Source organism: Canis lupus, chromosome 16 (genome assembly GCF_048164855.1).
Source record: "Canis lupus baileyi chromosome 16, mCanLup2.hap1, whole genome shotgun sequence".
Lineage (NCBI taxonomy): Eukaryota > Metazoa > Chordata > Mammalia > Carnivora > Canidae > Canis > Canis lupus.
The window spans coordinates 22,431,666-22,454,472 of NC_132853.1; the positions used below are offsets into that span (position 1 = coordinate 22,431,666).

At 55.7% G+C, this 22,807-nt stretch overlaps 1 protein-coding gene across 1 annotated transcript in view; it reads left to right on the forward strand.

Moving 5' to 3' along the window:
• The window catches only part of TMEM132E (transmembrane protein 132E), a 55,374-nt gene that overhangs the window by 24,722 nt on the left and 7,845 nt on the right, over window positions 1-22,807 (forward strand). The window contains exons 2-5 of the mRNA XM_072779489.1: window positions 17,724-18,660; window positions 20,292-20,438; window positions 20,720-20,912; window positions 21,837-21,980. Coding sequence (XP_072635590.1) covers window positions 17,724-18,660; window positions 20,292-20,438; window positions 20,720-20,912; window positions 21,837-21,980 — 1,421 coding nt within the window. The remainder of the gene's footprint in view (window positions 1-17,723; window positions 18,661-20,291; window positions 20,439-20,719; window positions 20,913-21,836; window positions 21,981-22,807) is intronic.

The following is a 22,807-nucleotide window of genomic DNA, read 5'->3' on the forward strand; positions in this document are numbered from 1 at the left end:
TCTTTGGACCAGGTGCTACTTGAGGCTTATTCTTCTCCTGGTGAAAAGGCCCAATTGTGCAAGCACATTTCAAGCCTCTGTGTGTTTCATTCACTAGAATCTCATTACAAGTCCCGTGGCCAAGCTCCAAATCAGGAGGTGGGGAAGTATACCCCACACACACAAGCCATGGTGGGGTGCAGCTATGTGTCTTGGCTGCAGAGCAGTGAAGAACTGAGACCCATAATTCTGTCTCCCACCCAAGGAGAAAGTGAGCTGGACTCAGGGCCAGAAAGGGTGCCAGAGATCACAGGCCTAGAAACTCTTAGCTAGCAAACCCCAGGGACGGGATAGGATGTACCCAGAGAGTCCTGGGACCCAGCCTCATCCCGCCTCACAAGCTTGTGCTTGTGCTCCCTGGAGAGAGGGAGCAACTGAACCATCTGGGGTTGGGGGCAGTGTGCCACCCCAATACCACGACCTCCCCTAATGAGCAGAGACATGGCTGCTTGAGCTTCTCCATCTACAATCCCACCTGCCCTCCCTGGCTGCCCCTACCCTGCCCGAAGGACAGCACAGGGGCCCCTCTCCCCACTCTGCGTCTCCTACTTCCCTCTCTCCTCCTTTCCCTTCCTCCTTCTTTTCTTCCTCCACTTTACACAATAGACAGCAGTTCTTAAGAAGGGTAGCCTCACAGAATCTCCTGGTTGGAAAGTCCTCCAGGCCAATGCTCTGCCAGCGCAGAAGCCCCTGTGCAGTATCACTGATGGAAATCGTCAGCCTCAAGTGGCTGGGATCCTTCTAGAGATGGGGAGCTCACTCCCTACTCCCACAAGGCAGTCCCTTCCATTGCTGGACAGCTCTGACCCCAAGGAATTACCAACTCATTTTTAGTTCCAAGTCTGTCTTCCTCCAAATTCTATTCATGGATCTTAGTGCAATGTTTAGGGGAAAACTTACATGTCAGCTGAGGCCTGAGGATACAGAGATGAGATGAGAGTCTGTCCTCATGCCTAAGGGGCCGCAGACAACAGAGGATGAAGATGAGGGGACATGGTGACAAGTGTTCAAGTGGGGGAATCACGGTTTTCCTTGGGAGGTGTCCTAATCTTCCTGGAGCAACAGATGGATCATTTTTCCCAGGACATCTTGAGATGCTTTGGTGCTAGACAGACCTGGGTTTGAATTCTGGAGTCATCATCTATTAGCTGTCATCATCTATCATCATCTATTAGACCTTGGGCATGGCTGGGCTGTAGCGTCCTTCTGCATAACCCTGGGATAATGGATACATGCTCTTTTGGGAGAACGGAAGGAAGGGTGCATAATGCACTTGGCACATAGAGGGGCTCCGTGAATGGCACTGTCATCATCATTGTCGTTAATCGCGTGCCCCAAGATGGAGTCAGCAGTTAGCACATCTGCACTTAGCAAGTTAAAACTATGACCTTCAGAGCAGGACTTTATAGTCGCCCCCCAAGCTAGAGTGAGCAAAGGACCATAGAGAATGTGAGTCTGTTATCTGCCTTCTTGTCGCTTCCTCTCAGAAATGAGGACTGGAGTCATTGCGCCCCAAGAACCACCTGGGGGCATTAGGACCAAAGAAAAGGTGGAACAGAGATAGGGAAGCAGGTGGCCTTCACATTGAAGAGATGTCATCTGCTCCTGTGTGCCCTCTTCTGGAATCTGAGGGCTGTAGGGAACTGCAAACATGTCTAGTTGAATAACCCCCCATCTCGGAGTTTGGGGTCAGGAGGGTAAGGACACTAAAGATGGTGTCAGGAGCTACTGTGTCCCCATCCAGCCCTCACAGCAGACATTACTCAGCACTTAGGGCTCTCTTCTTTCCCTGAGTGTGGACTCAGAGTCACAGCCACTCTCAACTCAGGCTCCTTGGCACCAGAGATAGGAACTCCTTGACCAGTCTTGCCCTACAGCAGTCCATGCAGGCTTTCTAAAGGAGGCGGGGGGAGAGCACATTCCAGGTGTGCAGTGTGGGGATGTCCGGGGAGGGCCTGGTGCTCGGTCCTCTTGCCCTCCCAGCAGGTGCCCGTGAGACAGAGCAGACCGGGCTGGCGTCCAGTGGACCAGAGACAGGGACCCAACGGGAGAGAAGGAGGAAGAATGCACTTGTGAGCAGAGGGGGCCGTCGGGTGAGCTGGGGTCTAGGGCAGGGGCCTGCGGGGGTCTGGCTCCTTCACCTCAGGATGTCCAGAGCCCAGGCTGTTGCAATAACATCAGCTCAGGGAACTCTTGGCAATGATAACACTTGCTTCTCATGCCCCGTATCAGCCCCTCAGAGCAGTGGCTTCATCCAGGTCCCCTGCTTTGATCCTGCTGTCTTGAGTGTATGTTGGGAGCAGGGTATATGGGAAGGGGCCGGGAGATAAGGCCAGACACCATCTCATGGCCTCACTGCCCTGCTCCAGAACCCTAGTGGCTTCCCATCCCTGGCAGCATGATGAGCAAACTTGTAAATAAGACTGCTATTCATGTGAAAGCCTATGTGACAATCCTTGACTACAAAAGTTGCTGAGGACTCCTATAGCATCACCCACCATGTGCTGCCCTGGGCCTTGTAGGGCTGGGACCTGTATGCAGAGCCCCAGGGCTCCAGGGAACACAGTTAGAAAACCCCTGGGAGGGCACCTGGGTGGCTCGGCGATTGAGTGTCTGCCTTTGGCTCAGGTCATGATCCCAGGGTCCTGGGATCAAGTCCCACATCAGGCTTCCTGCAGGAAGCCTCTTTCTCCCTCTGCCTATGTCTCTGCCTCTCTCTGTGTCTCTCATGAATAAATAAATAAAGTCTTTAAAAAAGAAAAAGAAAAACCAGAAACCCTGAGATAAAGTCCCCAGACTCCTCCATCTGGTACCTGAAGCCCTTCGCCACCCCCCACCACTGCCACCCCAGTGGCTCCCTATTACATGTCACTCAGCCCAGAGCTGCCTTAATCCCTGGCCCCATTTGCCACCCTGCTCACTCCGCCTGGAAGCCCTCCCACTCCCAGGTCCTATCACACTCCGTTCTTCGATACTCTGCCACTCATCCCTCCTCCTTCTCCCAGGGCATCTGGCTCCTCCTGAGCCTTGCAGCACTTCCTACCTTTTAGCATAGTTATTTATGTACCTGTCTGGTCTCCCTGTTAGCTAGCAAATTCCTTACGGGCAGAAACTGTCTTCTTTATCTCTGTCTCCCTGGCAATTCCCAGCAGGGTCTTGAGCAGAGAGGGACTGGGTAAATATTTATGTGCTGAATATCTTTATTGAGTACTGTTGTATGGGCAGCCTTGCTGCAAAGTATAAGGCCCAGTCCCTGTCCTCAGCAAGGCTTCAGTCTAAGAGAAAGCAAAACCTGTAAGACAACAGTCGCTGTACAGAGAAGAATGCAGAACAATGGATGCAAGCAGTTCAGAAGTGCCTAACACAGCCTTGGGGTGGTCAAGGAGGGCATCATAGAAGAGGTAACACTAAAAAAAAAAAAAAAAGAAGAAGAAGAAGAAGGGGTGACACTTGGGAGAAGTCAAAGGACAAGCAACACCTACCGAACAGAGTACGCAGGGAACAGCACTGTAGGCAGGGGGAACAGCATTGCAAAGCCACAGAGGCAGAGAGCATGTCTGGAGTCTTCCAGACCCGAGTGTGTGACGTGGGGAGTGGGAGATGACTCAAGAGCAGGTAGGGACACACAACGCTGGGCACTGTGGGAATGAAACACTCCTGGGGATGTTGGCCGGGGAGCAGGAAAGAAAGCATCCCACGGGGAAGAGGATTGGGCTGCAGTGAGACAGCGTGGTACGTGGGGGAGGCGGGAGCTGTGAGACCTTGGGCAGGGTTTTTGTCTCTCTGAACCTCAACCTTCTTACCGGTAAAATGGGTAGTTTCAATCAGAGGGTCTGAAAGACCCCTGACCAGTCCTGGATTAGAAATGCCCATGGAGCGTCAGCTAGACCACTACCCATCAGTCAGCCAGTGTGGTGCCAAGAGAACCAGGTACAAGAGGGCCTAGGCTTCAAGGGACAGTTAAGGTGGGCCAGAGCAAATCAGGAGGGCTCCACGGGGGCCTGTGGGGCGCAGGGTCTGTGAGAGCACTGAGGATGGATTCCCATATCTACTCTTCCAACACCCAGATATAGGTGGGTTTGATTGGCCCCATTTCATGAGTGAGGGAGTTGAGGCCCAAGGATTAAGTGGCTTGATCTGTCCCCTGCTGGTAGGCAGATCCCATCATCCAGGGATCCCACTCTCCACTCCATCCCGCCCCACCCCCAGGAAACTGGTCCAGGCCCCGCAGTCACCCTGCACACACTTGGTAGCTCTTCTCTTCTTTCTGTCACAACCCTGTGGGGCAGAGAGAGGAGGGATGGTTAGCCTCCTTCTTAAGGTGGTCAGCTGTGTCAGTTTCCCCAGGACCGAGGGGCTGTCAGCGTGAAACCCCTGGCAGTCCCAGGCACACCAAGACAGTTTGGTCACGCTACTCATCCTGCAGGTGGTGAATTGAGGCCCAAGCTACTGGTAGCAGGTAGCAAATGCCCTGGTCCCCAAGTGTGCCCCGACTCCAGTGCACATACATATTCCAGCCCAGGGGCCAGCTCAGGAAGGGGCCTCCCTCCCTAACCACTCAGTTCTGGAGGCCCCAAGCCGGTGGCCACAGAGGACTCTCTAGCATTCTAGCAAGGGCACCAGACAGCTTAGACCTGAGTCAGGGAAACACAAGCCAAGGCTCAAAACCTTAGGACCATCTTGGGCTCCTCCTGCAGGTCCACATGCCCAGACCGGCTTGGAATGTGCTCTGCACCTCAGTGGGTGGCTCTCTCCTCCCCAACTGGAAACTCCCTGGATGGGGCTTTGGCTCCCATTGCCCAGCTGTGCAGCCCCCACAGACCTCCTACCCCGCCGATCCATCCCAGGGATCAGGAGTCCAACTTCCAAACCCTGCTCTGCCATGAAACCTCTGGGACCATGAACAAATACCTTCCAGTCCCTAGGCCTCAGTTAAAACAGGATTGGGAAGGCCCACCTCTCAGAACTGCTGTCAGAACGTGGGAGACAGTTCACGAAACAACTGCACCGCGGACGAGCTGCAAAGTCCTGGGTTCAAAAGGGCGCCCAGCACCAGAGCAGCTCTGGGAACGCAGCTCGATCTGTCAATACAGGTTCTCAAATTCCAGATTCCACTGCTTCCAGGAGGTGAGCCCTGATGAGAGGCAGAGAGCTCCCAGGGCAGAGAGGCCTGATGGGGCCCAACCCCAGCTATGGGGCCCTGGGCAAGCCTCTTAGCCTCTCCACCTTGTGCTTTCTTCATTGTCAGAAGTAGGGATGTTATTTCCTGGATTTCTTGGGACAGGAGTGACACACTCAGCCTAGTGGCCGCACCCCATAAGCAGCCTCTCAATATGAACCGGGACCCCCATGGCCATGCCCTGCCCTTTGCAGCCCTTCTGTGCGCTGCAGCCCGGACTCCCAGCCTGGGATGGAGGGGGCTGCAAGGGTGCTGGGGTTCCCCAGCTGTCCCCCTGAGCTTCCCCTCCCACGGCCCAGCTCCAAACCCACTCCACCCACCGCAGGCAGATGCATGCTGGAGACACACACACACACACACACACACACACACACACACACACAAATTCTCTCTCTCTCTCTCTCTCTCTCTCTTTCTTTTTCTGTTGTTTGCGGCTAATTGTTTATTAGGAGATGCAGGCGGCTGTGCCAGTGGGAAGGCTCAGCTTGCTCCGCTATAATTAGGATAATGCACATTAGTCATTTAGTGTAACTCGGAGAGCAGCCCCTCCCCCACGGTTCCTGCTGCAGCTCCCAGGCCAGGCGCACCGTGTGCCCCACCCCTGCCCTCTGCCCACCTCCTGACCCCCTTCCTCCATCCCACCTGGCACCCTACAGGCTGAGGGGTTCCTCCCTTGCCCCCCTCTCCCTCCCTCTATCTCCTGGTTTCCTTCTCTCCGGCTCCTTTCTGTACCTCCCCTCTTTCCTCCTCACTCTAGCTTTCTCTCTCCTTTTCCCAACCACCATGCCCCCACCCCAGCACCCTCCTCCAGGCCTCATTTCCGCCCTCTCCCTCCCCAGCCCTCCTGGGACCTGGAACCAGAGCCCTAGGCAGGTAGGCCAGCCTGGGTTTCCAGGTCCTGGGCAGGGGCAGTTCTAGTGTAGACCTCATGGGGGGCCCACCTCCCCCAGGCCTGCTTTCCTGGGGGCGCCTGTTCGTAGCAGCCTTCCCCTCTTCCCTGCCCCAGGCCGGGTCTCCAGAAGCCCCCTCCCATGAGCACAGCACTGGGACTCCATTGCCCTATTCCCCACACCCCCTGCGCACTTGGGTCTTCCTGAAATCCCAGAAACGGGGGTGTTTGGAGGATTGTGGGCTTGGGGTTCTGGGGGGTGAAGGTCGGGGCCCCCCTTGGGCTGGCGGAGGAAGGAGCCCTCTGCCTCATGTGGCCCCAGGTGGGTAGGGGCAGCCGGGAACAGTGGCTATTCCAGCAGTTTCCTTTTGTTCTGAACTCCACAGCCACTGGCAGACTGCAGACCTGGCCACATATGACCCCCTCACGCCTCCTCCTCCACCCTGGAGGCCCTGTCCTCACCCTTTCTACCACAAAGGGGACCTCACATCAGGCCCATTACAGCTGGGCAGACCGAGTTTGCCCTCGCCCTGACAGTTGTGGCAGGGGGCAGAGGTGAGGCTGGGGTCCCCTCCAGATTTTCAGAAATCAATAAAAGAGCTGTTCCCCAGGGGTGAGGGATGCTTGCCTGAACACACAAGGCCTCCTTGTCCTCACCAGCCTGTCTGAGCCTCTGGTCCCTGTCCTGAGTTCATAGATACAGGCGGACGAACAGACACATACTCACAGCTCATGAGGGCAGGCTCACAGAGCAGGCGCTGGGAGGGGGGCCAGGGTCAGTGTGCATTCTGGAAGGGACGGGGCTTCTGTCCCTGAAGCCAATAACCCCTCCTCTCCCGGACTCCCCCAGCCCAGAAAGCCCACCTCTGTGCTCGGGCTTCTCCAGCCCCGGGTCACCATCCTGACTCTTGCACCTCTCGGAGCTCTTGCCCCCAGGAGGTCTATCTCACCCCCTCCAGAGCTATCCCTTCTCCCCCTCCCTCTCTCCATGGGCACTGAGGCTCTGCAGGGGGGTGGGCAAAGGGGGCCATGTGATTTACAGCATCCCACAGAGAGAGCAGAGGCCAGAGGGGAAGGAAACCATCCTGGCCCAACCAGTCTTAGGACCAGGAAACCCTCCCTGGAGTCACTTCCCTCTGGCTTCCAGGCTCCGGGACTGGCAGGAAGGCACCCCTGGGACCAGCAGGGAGCCGGGAAACAAGAGCTCCGGTTCCAGTGGGTCTCCCACCTGCCTTGCTGTGTCCTGAGCCGATCTTCTCTCCCTGGGCTTCAGGGACCAGCATGCAGGGCCGTCCTGGTGGTAGCTCCTTGGGAGTTCAGGTGTGCTGACCCTTCTCTAAGCCCCCTGGGGAAGCACTCCAAGCCCCCTACATATCTGAGCTTGGTCCTTTCCCTCATTCATCCATAGTTCCTCCTCCCCTCCATCCCTCCACCTGCATTGCTCTGATTTCCTCTCTTATTCTTGAAGATAAGGGGTCACAGCCGGTGGAGGGAAGGATTTTAGGCTGAGGGAGCAAAAGGAGTTGGGATAGTTGTCTGAGGATAGGGGTAGAGCAGGGTGCCTGCAGGGGGAGGACTGGTACAGAGCCTGTGTGTGTGCATATGTGTGTATGTGTGCATATGTGTGTATGCATGTGTGCACACGCATGCATCAGCAGGCCTGACTGCCCAGGACCCTCAGTCCCCAGTCATTCATTTGTTCATGGCTTTGTGCTGTGTACCAGGGATATAGCAGGCAAGTCACCAGCAGTCAAAGCAACGGAAGGTCCGTACACAGTGAGGAGGGCAGCCGGTGGCTGGGGTTCAGGGGATCCAGGGCCCTGACTCAGGAGGCTGTGTGGGTTCCCTTCTGTGATAAGGACTGTAACCATCAAACAAAAGCTGACATTTAAAGAGGCTGACTGTGTGCCAGGCATGGTTGAGGGCTTTATAGATCATCTTACAACACGTGCATTTCCTTTTCAGAGTGACACGGTGAAAGAGGGGCTGCTCTCACCCCCTGGGACAGTCTGGGAAACTGAGGTAGAGGTATGCTAAGCTGCTTGCCCAAGCTCACACAAAATGGCAGACAGAGCCCATCTGAAGGGAGCCTTCCTGACCCTCAGTTTTGGGGGATGGACTCTGCCATCCCTGCAGCTAAGATCGGGGAGTTCCTGGGTAGACGCAGGAAGCGACCTGGCCGAGGGCAGGTGCCCCTGGCAGTGAGCAGACAGGGGGGATATTGAGGCAGAGTGGGGGATGGGTGTCTCTCCCACTGACCCCTCCCCCCAGCGTGTTCCAGCCAGACGTGGCAGGGGGTGTGACAGTACGGGGAAGCTGCCCCCCAGGATTACAGCCCCCAAGGAGGTGAGCAGGAGCCACCTGGGGGCTAGGTGCTGCTGGAGGCTTTGATCGCCTCCCCCCACCCCTGCCCATGCCGAGCAGTTAGTTCTTCTGTATTCACCGGCCGTAGGTCCTCGCCCTGGAGCTCCTGCTTCTCAGGGCGCAGCCAGGGCTACAGCCACTCGGGGGTCCTCAGTGTGGGGGACACAGGAGCCAGGCTGATAGGGAGACAGCCCCTCCCTGACAGAGCTGCCTTGAAGGGGCTTAGAAAGGGGAGAAGGAGAGGCAGTGCGGCTCAGGGTGGGGGCAGACATCTCAGGCCCCAGACCTCAGGGAGGCACCCCTTCGTCCACTGGGCTCCTCCTCCAAGGGGTGATTTACCGCAGCCCTGCCCTGGGTGGGGACACAGCTCTATGGACCAGCCTATGTGGCATCCTGGTGAACTCGGAGAAAGACAGCAGCATTTCTGCACTAGGCGCTGGGCTTGATGAGCAGAGCCGGGTGGGCCTGGGGACTGGGTTTAATCCCCTGCCGGCTCCCTGGGCCCAGCATCTTTGCTGGTACGTGGAGGCCCTGTCCTAGCAGATAGGGGAGGGCAGTGTTTGGGGCCCACCAGGCCCAGCTGTCACCTCCCCTTTACCCAGCTGACCCTTACCTGGTCCAGAACCCACCAGACTCCCTGCACACATGGCTCCTGCCCACCCCTAGGTCAGCCATGTGGCAGGCAGGGCAGGGGCTATGGGCTTCTGCCCGATGAGCCCCAGAGAAGGGAGGAAACTGCCCGAGGTCACACAGCAGGCCACTGGCAGATCTGCCTCAGCTGGCTTCCAGAGCCCCCCCAAACTGGTACTCCTGCTAGCCTCGTGCCACTTTTGAGCTTCCTGGGACACTGCTCCGTGCACCTATCATCTCTGTACTTGTCCTTTTTAACTTAACAGGGCCTGACAGAGGACCTGCTGTGAGCTAAACAATGCATCAAGGGCTAAAGAAAAGCAGGTCAGCACTTCTCTCCTCAGAATAAAATAACCAATAAGTGTTAAATGAATAAATGAATGAACACTGAGCACTGACTCTGCATGAGCAATTTGCTTATTTAGTCATGACAACATTATGAAATAGGCTCTATTACCCTCATTTAACAGGTGTGGAAATGGAGGCCCAGAGAGGTTAAGTAACTTGCCGAAGGTCACACAGCTAGGAAGTGTCAAAGCTGAGATTTGAGCATGAGTCTGTGTGGCTCCCCAACCACACAAAAGGTTCTTTCTTCCTTTTCTTTTTCTTTTTTCCCCCAATTTCCTTTAAAAAATCTTGGAATAGTTTCAAATACTTTCCTTCGTTTTTAATGACATTTATTGTTTTCTTTCTAATTTTACAAGCAATACATGTTCATTGCAGACAACTGGAAAATACATCAAAGCATAAAGTAAGAAATAACAATCACCCATAATCCCCACCCCCCAGATATAACTACCATTAGCATTTTGATGTCTTTCCTCCCAGTGTCTACATCTCTTTATGTAAAATTGGTATCATACCATACAGCGAGTTTTATATCCTTCTTTGTTTAATTCAAACTATCTTGTGAGCATTTTCCCATCTGAGTAAATTTTTTTTTGAAAACTAGATCTGTAATGGTTACACACATCCCTTCTTATGCATTTGCTTTTATTTAACCATACCCTGCTTTTGTACATTTAGGTGTTTCTAATTTTTTGCTAATAAACATAACATCACAGTGAATATCTTCTTACATAAATCTTTGAGCTGATGTGTATGCATGAGATTTCTAAAAGGGAGATCCTGGGGCAAGGAGCATGAACAGTGGCAAGTTCATGTGCTTTCTAGAAAATTGTCTAATGTACCCTCTGACAGTGAGTATGCAGATGCCCCATTTCTTAAAACCCTTGCTAATACTGATATCATTAATTTAAAACACAAAAACAGGGGCACCTGACTGGCTCGGTGGTTGAGTGTCTGCCTTTGGCTCAGGGCATGATCCCAGGGTCCTGGAATCGAGTCCTGCTTCAGGCTCCCTGCAGGAAGCCTGCTTCTCCCTCTACCTGTGTCTCTGCCTCTCTCTGTGTCTCTCATGAATAAAAAAAAATAGCATCTTTTAAAAAAATAATGAAACACAAAAACAAAAAAACCCTCCTTAAGACAAGTTTTTCCCACTTTGGCACCCCGCTCCATGGTATCTGGTATATTGGTTGATGATTCCCGGTTTTGCTGATGGGGAAATGGGGCCTGAGACATGGCATGCTTGCCCCAGTAAGATCTACCCATTAGCCAAGGAAGAGCAGGACTGAAATCCGGGCACCCCTCCTCCTGACCAGAGCCCTCTTCCTGTCCTAGAGCTCTCCTGGGCCAGAGATGTTTTCCCCAAAGGCCCACCTCTGCTATGGGCCTAGAGGTTTGACCTGGGGGTGGGGTGGGGGTCACTGTGCAAAGCCCCTCCCTGGCCTCTTGATAGTGGACATGCAGACCATAGGACGCTTGCCACCTGCAGCAACCATGTCTATTGCTGCCTCTCATTCATTCTTTCATCCATTCACCAATTTGGCACTTGTATGTGCCAGGCACTATTCTAGACTCTGGGTGTGTCATCATCCACTGTCAGCATTGCCAAACTATATCACACCAGTCACAACCTTCAGTGTCTCCCAACTTTTCGTGCTTTAGCACTGTGTTTTCCAAACTGTGATAACAGTGTCGGGGATGCTCTATAAACATACAGATCATCAGGTCTCTCCCCTGGAAATTTCGATTGTGTTAAGCCTGGGTCCACCCTTAGAGTCTCTTTACTCTTGTTTGCTCCTCCTGATTCTTACATTCTGGCAGGCTCAGGAACAAATGCTAAAGGATCCCCGAATGCTGACATCTGGTGTGGCACTTGCACACACACACACACACACACACACACATACACACACAAACAGGTGAGTAACCAAGCCCGCTCCCAGCACGGCCCAGCACCCTCGGGCCCTGCTGGCACACTCTGCTGTGTCCCTCAGTCTCAAACTCACCAAAGCTAATGACAATCTTTTTTTTCTGATTTGCCAGCGATTAGTTTTAATTTTGGGACAATTAGAGGTAGAAGCAGGAGGCATCTGATCTTGATTAGAAGCAGGGAGATGGCCAGAGGCACCCCCATCCCCAGCCTGCCTGGCTGTAGCCTCCATGGAGATTAATTTATATTTTCAATAGGTTTGCCGGGGAGGGGGCCGGGGCTGGCCTGTGTGCCTGGAGAGAAAGTGGAAGGTTTTGTGGGGGTGGCCAGAGAGGTCCCCACTGTGCTCCCAGACCCGAACAGCCAGCCTGAGATGAAACGGGAGGGCCTCTGTCCAGCCACTGTCCCCATGCAGGTGCCCAAGCCTTAGAAGATGGTAGAATTGAGATTCATGAAGCACCTCCTGTGTGCCACCCCTTACGTGTGCAAAGCTGACTGACCAAACCCAGCGTCTGCCCATATCCCAGCCCAGATGGAAAGGCAAAAGCAGAAACCAGTATGTGCCTGCTGGTGTTGGGAGTGGCCTGAGAGATCTCCGCACAGATGAAGGGGCACGGGGGTCAGCATCCTGCCTGTGGGGGGCATTCACAGAAGTGACTAATGAAACAGTTCAATAGCAATTTGCATGTCATGCTGACACCAGGGCCAAGCTCCAGATCCGTCAGATCCAAAGCTGGATGGAGCAAAGAAGCAGCAAAGCACCACCCAGGTGGCTGTGGTGAGAGGCATGAGGTCAGTGCTTCAGGAGGAGGCAGTGCCAGGGCTGGGCATGGAAGGATGAGTGGACCCCACACCCATGCCTTGTGCAAGTCTTTTCTTGGGTGCTAGTGGGTCCAGAGCCAGTGAAGCCTTTGTTCATGTCACGGTCTCTTTCTGGAACAAGAAAGGAAGGATGAAGGGCCACCACCTCTCAGCTGAGCATAACCCCGAAGTGGCCCGGGTCGATGCTCCCCGAGGAGCTGGGCAGATTCAGTGCCCAGGGAGGCTGGGGTGGGAGGATTCCAGGATGCTGGGAGTGCAGGCTGGAGCATCCACAGACACCCCATTCTTAGTTACCACACTGTAAAGAGCGGGGTGTGCCTTCTGGGGTTGTGGGAAGGAGCTGGCTCAGCTCAGCCGGGAAGGGTCACATGCTGGGTGTAGCATCAGGAAGGGGCTGGGAGGGCCTCAGCCGCCATCATCATCCCTGTACACAAAACCCACACCATCTCAGTCCACCTCCTTCCCCTGGTACCGTGTCTCCACTCTTGATTGGGGAAACTGAGGCCGTGAGCAGCACAAATAGCCAATCCCCCGCGTTAGTCTGCTTGGGCTACCCTCACAAAGCACCACAGGCTGGAGGGCTGAAGCAACAGACACTTGCTTCTCAGTTCTGAAGGCTAGAAGTCCAAGGCGAGAGTGTCGGCAGGGTGGGTTTCTCCTGTCTGCTGCGGTCTCTCTCCTTGCCTTACAGATGGTTGCCTTCTCCCTGAGGCTTCCCGTGGCCTTCCCTCTGTGTGTCCGTGTCTTCATCCCCTCTGCGCGTAAGGACACCAGGGCCACCTGGTGGCTCAGGGGTTGAGCGTCTGCCTTTGGCTCAGGTTATGATCCCAGGGTCCCAGGATTTAGTCCCGCATCAGGCTCCCTGCATGGAGCCTGCTTCTCCCTCTGCCCGTGTCTCTGCCTTTCTTTCTGTGTCTCTCATGAATAAATAAAAATCTTAAAAAAAAAAAAAAAAAGTATAAGGCCACCAGTCGTATTGGATTGGGGTCCACCCTAATTACCTCATCTTACCCTCATCACCTCTTTGCAGACTCTTTCTCTCCAAACACAGCCACATTCTGAGGTCAGGTTTTTCACATATGAATCGGGGTGGGGGTCACAATTCAACTCATAACACCCATCATGCACCCGAGAGGCTGTGGAGAAGCCCTTCCTATGAGAAGGTGGCAGCAGGGCTGGGCCCAAATGCCTCAGGAGGCCCAAGGCTGGGTACGTGGTGGGGAGCCCAACCTCTGCTGGGGGTGGGGGAGCCAAGGCCACTGAGGGGAAGACAGTGCAAAGCCTGGTCTGTAGGGTGAGTTGGGCCAGAACACAGGAGCAGGAAGGGGGGCCTGCAGGGCAAGTGCTCTGTGGAAACAAGGGGAGCGGGTTGAGGGGCGAAGCATGGCTGGGGTTCAGAGCCACATCTGCAGAGCTGCAGTGGGCTGTCTGGTGTTGGGCCCGGTGGGCAGGTATGCACCAGCCCAGGGGAGCAGCTCCCCCTGTGTTGGGGGTCCTGGCTGTCATGCCCACCCCAGTGACACCCAGCACCTTTCCTCCACCCCTGGACCTGCCTAACCTCAGATCTGTGTAGTTCTTCCCCTCCCCCATCCACCCAGGAAAGGAGCTCTTTCCTGGAGCTCCTTCAGGAAACCTTCCAGCAGCTCCTCCTTCCCAGGGCCGGGCGGGTCCTGCTCCATCCCCAGATGCAGGCCAGCGTACACGTTAGCACATGCACAGTGTGCACACGCCTTCCCCCAGAGCGTCCCTAAAAACCTGACCTGTCAGCCCACAACTCCACAGGTCTCAGCTTCCTCCCCTCCAGCTCCCACCTCCACAGAACACTTCCAGGGCCTCTCCCACATCCCTGGGGAAACTGAGGCCCAGAGAAATCAAGCAACTTCCTTTAGGCTCCGGAGTAAGTGAGCAGAAGAACAGAGGTTAGTGCCGGAAGCTCAGAAACACTTGCCTCCCTCACAGAGGAGGCCTCGGGGCCCCAGAGGATAGAATGACTCACGGTGGTGACTGGAGGGGGTGTCGTGTGTCACGATGACATAAATATAAAAATTGTAGCACCCTAATACTGTCTCTTCTGGCTTCCCTTTCTGAAAGCAAGCTGTTCCCTTAACATAAGTCACTCCCCCTTTCAGGAACTCAGACTCCTTGCCTGCAAGGCTGCTGCTCAGCGCCAGGAACCCTGCCCCTTAGTGGCCTCCTGGTCTCCCCTTGGATACTGCAGGAGAGGCACTCATACCCCACATGGCACCCCTGCCAGCGGTGGGCAGCTCATTCCCAGAATTCCACTCATTCATTCAAAATCTACTGAGGGCAGAGGGGCATGTGCAAACACAGTCTCCAGTCCTGTCCTCCCTGCCCCCCTGGGGCTACTGCCCATCTGCTGGCTCCTGCCCCTGCTGTGCCTCCTCCTAGGGGTCCAGATGGCCCTCCATGAGGTTGGGACAGTGAGAGGGCCAAAGGGAGCTAAGTGCCACTTAGCAGCCTCTGGAATCTCCTGGGGAAGGTAAGCAAGGCAGACCCAGGGGTGATGGTTTCTGCGGCCCCACCCTGTCCACCCCAGCCTGGACAGTGAGCACTTCCAGCTCCAACAGCTGCCCTTCTGTAACCCCAGTGAGACAAGCATGGTGGCCCCTCCCCATGTCGGCCTGGTGCCCGCAAACCCTGGACATCCCAGCATGCAGAGCCACCCCCCGCCCCACTTGCCACCCCCTTGACCTCTTAACTGCTCTGGACATCCCCATGAGGGGGCCAACGTCACCATCTCAATTTTATTTATTTTATTTTTTTTAAGATTTATTTATTTATTCAGAGAGAGAGAAAGAGAGAGAGAGAGAGAGAGAGAGGCAGAGAAAGAAGCAGGCTCCATGCAGGAAGCCCGACGTGGGACTCGATCCCGGGACCCCAGGATCATGCCTTGGGCTGAAGGCAGGCGCCAAACCAATGCGCCACCGGGGCTCCCCACCATCCCCCAATCTTGGTGGGAACCAAGATCCAAAGTGGGAAGTGACTTGCCAAGCAAGTGTCACAGGGAGAAGAATCTTGAAATCTTTGTTTGCCTGCTTCCCGCTGCTTCCAAAGCAGTGGGTTGCTCTGGCTCAAGCTGTTACCCTGGACTCCAACATGGTATGACTTGGGCCAGCATCCCCACCATCTCCTCCCTCCCTGATGGCAAGGGAACCTCAGGGACTCCAGGGGGAACTGTAAGGTAGCAGTTCCAGCCAGGAAGGCTCTCCCCATCTCTCTGGATATCTTCCTGTCCTCGTCTTGGACTTGGCTGTCCATCTGTCCCCCACCACTGGGAGCCAGCGTACCCTGCAGGACACAGAGTATCTAGTGAGGAAGGTGACCCAGGAACAGAGTTCTCCTGAGAATTGGAAGAAGCCATCTGGTGGTTAAAGCATGGGCAGCACCCCCATGGCCAGTTTCCCCAGCTGGTCCTAAGGGCCACTCAGAGAGAGCCCCCAAGTAGATGCCTAAGACCAGGTGCCACTCCTTTTAGAACAACTGACCCCAAGGGCCTATGCCCTGCCCCAGGCCAAATGCCTCTTTTTGGATGAGGAAATTTAACTACAGATTTTTTTAAAAATACGATGGAGACACCAGAGCCCCTGGAGTCTCCAGAGCTGGGGATTTTTAGTTCATTCCTTTTAAGAGGAATTGGCTGCAAAGGTTTGTAGAACTGTCAAGGTTTCATTGATGGTGATAAAATGATAAATACGCATAAGCTGCAAGTAACCACCATAGCGTTATTAGGAGTCTCCTCCTGGGGACACAGGTCTCCGCAAATCACCTAGTGTAAATCAACCATGATTTGTCAAAGTCTTGCTCAGTGCACCGCCTCACAGATAACTAACTTCCAGACAAGACAGGATGAGAGGTCCCCTCAGAGAAGGAAAGTCCCGGGAATTGGGGAGTCATATCTTAGAGGGCTTCCTGGAGGAGGTGGCATTGGAGCCGGACCTCAGGGGCAGGTTCCTATGTGGATGCCTGTAGTTAGGAGAGACTTTGACTCAGAGGGCACAGCATGAGCAAAGGAGGGGAGATAAGGTAGTGTTGGCAAATGCTAAAGCCAGAAGTTGTCCAGTTATGCTGGCAGCAGGGACTTGGGAGGAGGAGTCCTAGGGAAAGGGGAACCTGAACCGCATTTTAGAGGACCCTGAGGACTCAGGCTCAAGGTTGAGTTTGAATTTTGTTTTGTAAGCAGAAGGGGGAGAGTCTCTCATAATACTTAACAGACATTGGCAGTGTGTCACACAATTTATGGTCTGCTTTCTTATTTGAATCTCGAAAACAGAACAATGACAGCGCAACATCCTTTTCAGAGCAGCACTATTATTATGATCCTGATTTTCAAGGTGAGGGAAGCGACAGGGGGGTCCATAGGAAGATCCAGAACTGTTTCTCAAACCTTGAACCCCCACATCGTGGTCCCTCCTACTCCTTGACAGTGTCCAACAGGAGTGAGCTGGCGGTGAGGGGCCCATTCGCGTCCAGGACAAACAAATCACTCTGCTGCTGTGGAGGGGAGGGGATGCCAAGGAAGTGGTTCAGGGGAGAGGGGAGACCCAGTCATGCCCTGTGACGTTGTCATAGCAACGGGATCCAGGCCAGAACTGGGGCAGGGTTCTGGGGACACAGCACAGAGTCAAGAGGTGGAATTGCAAGAATTTGGCAGGGTCCTGCAGGGATGTAGGGTGGGGACCAGAGATGTCAGTCCCAAGAAGGGTTTGTGAGACTGTGGGGTGGGTCAAATTCCTTGCATGCATAGTGCAAGGGGGGAGGGAGCAGGGCGCTGGGGGGGGGGGATTCTTTGTATGCATAGTGCAGGGAGGGGAGGGAGCAGAGCGCTGTGTGGGGGGGGGATGGGATAGGTACAGATCTCTGCACCATCTGAGGCAGCCGGAGAAGGAACTGGCTTGGCTTTGAGGGTCAGGTGGCCCCGGGGTTCGAATCTCATTGCTGGCCGCCCGTCACTCACATGACTTGGGTAAATTGCTTAAGCACTCTGCGCCTTTACCTGTAAGATGTAAGGAATCGGCTCTCAAAAAAAGAGAAATTGATAGAAAATGGATTGAATCCATGGCGATGGCAGCCGGCCTAGCTGGGAGGATCCATCTGAGGATCAAACAAGCTAATGCTCGCGGAGCAAGCTGTAATGGCAAGAGTCTGTGTACTCTGAGCCCTTTCCGCACACTACTTGGTAAATCTTCATGACTGCACTTGGAGGCAGAAACCCCACTTTATCCTCATTTTACAGATGAGGGTGCAGGGCGGTGGTGGTGGGAGGGGGGGTAAGACTCCTTAGAGCCTCAGTGCTTTGCGTTGGTATCAGCTCTGCCCCCCACCCCAGCACCGGTGGGCGCCTAACCCTAACCCTAACCCTAACCCAAAAGAGGCAATGGTGAGGGCAGTTGGCACCCCAGCACCGGTTGGGGCGGTTGCCCTCTGCGGGGCGGGGGCTGGGGTGCCCTGCCGTCCCAGCACAGCCCCTGCTGACCCCGCCGGGCTCTCGCTCTGTCTGTCCCCAGCCTCGGGCCGCTCGCACCCGGCCAGCCCCAGCCCCCCGGGGCCGCAGGCCAGCCCGGTGCTGCCGGTCAGCTACCGCCTGTCGCGCACCCGGCTGGCCTTCTTCCTGCGGGACGCGCGGCCCCCGCCGCCCGCCGCCGCCAACGGCTCCCTGCAGCGCTCCGAGCCCTTCGTGGTGTTCCAGACCAAGGAGCTGCCCGTCCTCAACGTGTCCCTGGGGCCGTTCAGCACCAGCCAGGTGGTGGGCCGGGAGCTGCTGCAGCCGTCCAGCACGCTGGACATCCCCGAGCGCCTGACCGTCAACTGGAAGGTGCGCGCCTTCATCGTCCGCGCCCGCGTGCCCGCCTCGCAGCCCGTGGCCCAGGTGCTCTTCTACGTGGCCGGCCGCGACTGGGACGACTTCGGCGTCACCGAGCGGCTGCCCTGTGTCCGCCTGCACGCCTTCCGGGACGCCCGCGAGGTCAAGAGCTCCTGCCGCCTGGCCGGGGGCCTGGCCACCTGCCTGGTGCGGGCCGAGCTGCCCCTGGCCTGGTTCGGGCCCCCGGCCCCCGCCGCGCCGCCCGCCGCCCGCCGCAAGCCTCCGGACGCGCTGGAGCCCGAGGCGGCGGGGGAGAGTCAGCAGGCGGAGCTCTACTACACCCTCCACGCCCCCGACGCCTCGGGCGGCTGCGGGGGCGGCCGGCGGGGGGCCGGGCCGGGGGCGGGCGCCCGCGCCGAGAGCCCCACCCAGCACCCCCTGCTGCGCATCGGGAGCATCAGCCTGTTCCGCCCGCCCCCCAGGAGGACTCTGCAGGAGCACCGGCTGGACAGCAACCTCATGATCCGCCTGCCTGATCGGCCCCTCAAGCCTGGGGAAGTGCTCAGCATCCTCCTCTACCTGGCCCCCAACTCCTCCTCTCCCTCCGGCCCCGGCCCCAGCGTGGAGCATTTCACACTCAGGTGGGGGGCTTGTGGGTCGAGGTCGAGGGCGCTGCCTTTCTGTCCAAGGTCAAATGCATAGCACGGCCCCGCTAGGGGTGTCCCCACACCTGCCTGGCCAGCCTCCTAATCATCACTTGAGCAACCTCAGGAAGACACCGTACTCACTAGGTTCTGCCCGACCTCTGTAGCTCACAGAGATGGCCAAGGAAGCCCCGGGGGCTGGCGCAGCGGTTTAGCGCCGCCTTCCACCCAGGGCTTGATCCTGGGGACCCGGGATGGAGACCCGCCTCCGGCTCCCTGCATGGGGCCTGCTTCTCCCTCTGCCTGTTTCTCTCTCTCTCTCTCTCTCTCTCTCTCTAATAAATAAATAAATAAATAATCTTAAAAAGAGAAAAAAAGAAAAAGAAATGGCCAAGGAGAAGGGTCAGTTTTCATGAGCATAGGTATCAAGAATGACAGAATGGGGATGGAAGGGCCCTAGACGTTAGCTGGCACAACTCTCCCATTTCACAGATGAGGAAACCCAGATCAAAGAGAAGATATGGAGATCAGAGAGCAGCCCATTGGCTAGGAGCCAAAAGATGAGCAGGAGTCTGTCCATGTGTCAGGACGTTTGCCCCATCCTGGAGTTGGGAGGAAAAAAAATCTCAGGTGTCCCAGCCTTGTCTACACCCTGAACAGGATACAGTTCACAAATTCAGAAATGCCTTAAGTCGTCTCAAAGGCCCCACCAAAACATTCCCCTTACCCCCGGCATTATGCAGAGGACCCAAAACATCACCATTAGCCTCCAATTTCTTTGAGTTAAGTATTGCCCTCTCTCCTGAGTGTACCACCTTAAAGTTCAGATATTCCTGGAAGAGATAAGACCTGACTCAATGATTGATATCTGAACGTGAATATGACTTAAATCAGTCATCACAGATCTTGGGCTACATTAATAGGAGAAGAGCATGTAAACTTAAGGAAGTGGTCACCGTTCTGCTTTAGTCAGGATGAGAGCACAGCTGAAGTGTATAGGCTGCAGTGCCTGTGTGTTCAGTGTCCAGAGGAGAGGGACTAGTCTTACTTGCAAGGGTTGAACCCTAGTTGCAAGGGCTGACCTGAAACTGTGGCAAAAAGTAACAACTGGAGAAACTAGAGATTTTAGGCCTGTACAAAGAGAGGACTCAGGGAACACCTGCTCCCTTCCTACTGTCTGAAGAACTCTTACAATTGAGATGAAGGACAGCTGTTCTCTCCTTCCCCAGCAGAACCCATGACATTTCAGCTAAATATAGGAATGGGGCTTCTGGAAAAAAAAAAAAAAAAAAAAAGGAAAGGGGCTTCTGGTCCTTAGGGGCTTTCTGAGAATAGAATGGGATGTGTGCAGTAGTGAGTCCCCTGTCATTGAGGTACGCAAGTAGAGCTTTGATAAAACTTGGCAGAGAGATATGGTAGAAGCAAGTGTAGCCTCCACTAAGGGTCAGAGATTTCAGCTACATGATACCAGATTCCCCAGGTTCATCTCAAGCACTAGGTCTAAAACTTGGGGTGATTCACTCACCCGTTCCCCCTACTCTTAGCCTCAGCCCAGGGGGGTGGCCAGGCGGGCAACCACTGGGCCCTAGGCTGACCCTCTCCCTCCTCTTCCTCCCATTTTGTCCCAGGGTGAAGGCCAAGAAGGGTGTGACCCTTCTGGGCACCAAGTCACGGAGTGGCCAGTGGCACGTGACCTCGGAGCTGCTGACCGGGGCAAAGCATTCGACAGCCACCGTGGATGTGGCCTGGGCCCAGGGCACTCCCCTGCCCCCCTGGTAAGCCGAGGTGGCACCTCTGTCCACCTTGTTGCAGGACAGCAACTAGAAGGGGTGGGGGGGTTTCATGATGGAGGAGGCCAGGCTGGCAGAAGGGCTGGGGCTCAGATTGTGGGGACTCTGAGGTCCAGGTTGGGGCACCTCGGGTGGCTGGAGAAGCCTCAAAAGGCCCCAGTAGGCAGGCTGCCAAGGAGGGCTGGGGTCCCCACCAGGGATTTCAGGGCTCCTGAGATACTCCCTGCCCTTCCTCCTGGGCTCTGCGTCCTGCCCCGACCCTGCAGGGAAGGCCAGGGGCCCCTGGAGATCCTGCAGCTGGACTTTGAGATGGAGAACTTTACCAGCCAGTCGGTCAAGCGGAGGATCATGTGGCACATTGACTACCGCGGCCACAGCGCCCTGCCTGACCTGGAGCGGGCGGTCACAGAGCTGACCGTCATCCAGCGGGATGTACAAGCCATCCTGCCCCTAGCCATGGTGAGCAGGAGAGGCGACTGGGTCGGTGGGTGCATATGTCTGTCGTAGGTGCATGTGTGTGACAGGCATGTGCCCAGCTGTGCATGTGTATGGATCAGTGCATGCGCCCAAGTGCATGAGTGCCTCCTGCACCCAGGTGTGCCTTTGGGTATAGGTGTGTGTGTGCGTGAGTGTGTGGAGGCAGGCTGTACTCTGTGCCTGGGCTGGAGTAAGACAGCAGATGCTCAGGGGGACAGAGATGGGAGAAGTCACCCATGGAAAGGCCACTCAGAGGAGTTTCTTGGAGGAGGTGACCATGCAGTTGAATCCTGAAGGATGCGCTTGGAAGGAAGGGCTCATAGAATCAGAGAAGGTGAGGAGGGTGCTCTAGGCAGGGGACACATGGGCAAAGCTGTGACGATGGCAATGTGAGTAGTTTGGGTCTAAGGTGCACTGGATTTAGGAAGAGTGCCTAGGGGCAGGGGGTGGTAAGGCTAGAATGATCTTCTGTGAACAGCCCCAGGGTGCCTGGAATGTCAGGCAAACATGAGACCATCCCAGGGCACCTCACATGGCCAGAGGGACTTTGGGCCAGGCCAGGGGCACCTGGAATGGCCAGGCAGATGTGCTGTATGTGACTCTGTGAGTGCTGAGGGGCCTGCGAGGTGTCGAGAGAAGATGATGGGGCACTGGGGCAGGGCTGTTTCCTCGCAGCCGACTGAGGTAGAGGCAGAAGCCTACAGGAGGCCGAGCAAGCACAGCATCTGAGAAGATGAGTGAAACTGGGCGGATGCACCTGTCTGCACATGAGTGCAGGTGTCCCCGGGGGGAAGGCCGTTCACCTGAGGGGTAGGGCAGCCAGAAGCCCAGGCCTCGGCTGCTGTGTCCGGGGAGAGCGGAGGACCACCAGCACCCCAGCTCAGCAGGGCCCCACCCTCCCTGCAGGACACGGAGATTATCAACACTGCTATCCTGACTGGCAGGACGGTGGCCATCCCTGTCAAGGTCATCGCCATCGAGGTGACTGGCCTCGTCCTAGATGTCTCTGCCTTGGTGGAATGCGAATCTGACAATGAGGACATCATCAAGGTGGGCTTCCTGGAGACAGGGACCCTGGGAAGAAGGCCTCAGACCTTTGGGGGTGGGGGGAACCCCAAGCCAGAGGGGAATTCGCATCCCAGGCAGCTCCCTGTGGTAAGCAGGAAGAGAACAAATTGTGTGTGTGTGGGGGGGGGGCGGTGGATAGAATAAGCTTCAGGCATCCTGCAGCTAGCCTAGGTGGCGTGAGGAGAAGCCCCAGGTACTGCTGGTCCTGGAGGGCTTCCTGCAGGAACATGAGACCCTTAGGCAGGCACTGGGGAGAAGGCAGTGTTGACAGCCTGAGCTCAATCCAATGCAGCAAGTGATTATTGAGCCCCTGCCTGGAAAGACACCAGGCAAGGCAACATGGGTGGAGAGGGGGCCCCTCAAGGACATGCTCTGACCCTAGCTGCTGGTGCCCAAATGGAGGAGATTCCACTCAGAGAGGAAACCCCAGAAGCATGTGATTGGGCCAGTCATGAAGATCGTATAAGGAAGGACCTGCTCAGGGCACACACACCCCAAATCCACCAACTCCTGAAGGTCCCTCCTAGATCTCCTCCCCAGAGACCCCCTCTGGGCCCCAGGTCCTCATGGCCCAACAAACAGGACATCAGTGTGACTCAAATGACCCAGTTTGCCCCCACCCCAGGAGGGCCTCCAGAATTGCCCCTTTGGGTAGTGGGGTGGGTGGTGATGCAGGAGTGTGGCAGCCCTGGTGTCGGTGTGGTGGGTGAGCTGTTTATCAGGCCGGCCTCCAGCAGGTGCCAAAATCAGATGATCAGACAAGGGAATCTGTTCCCTATGCCTGTAAATAGCTCAGCCTGAAGGAGAGC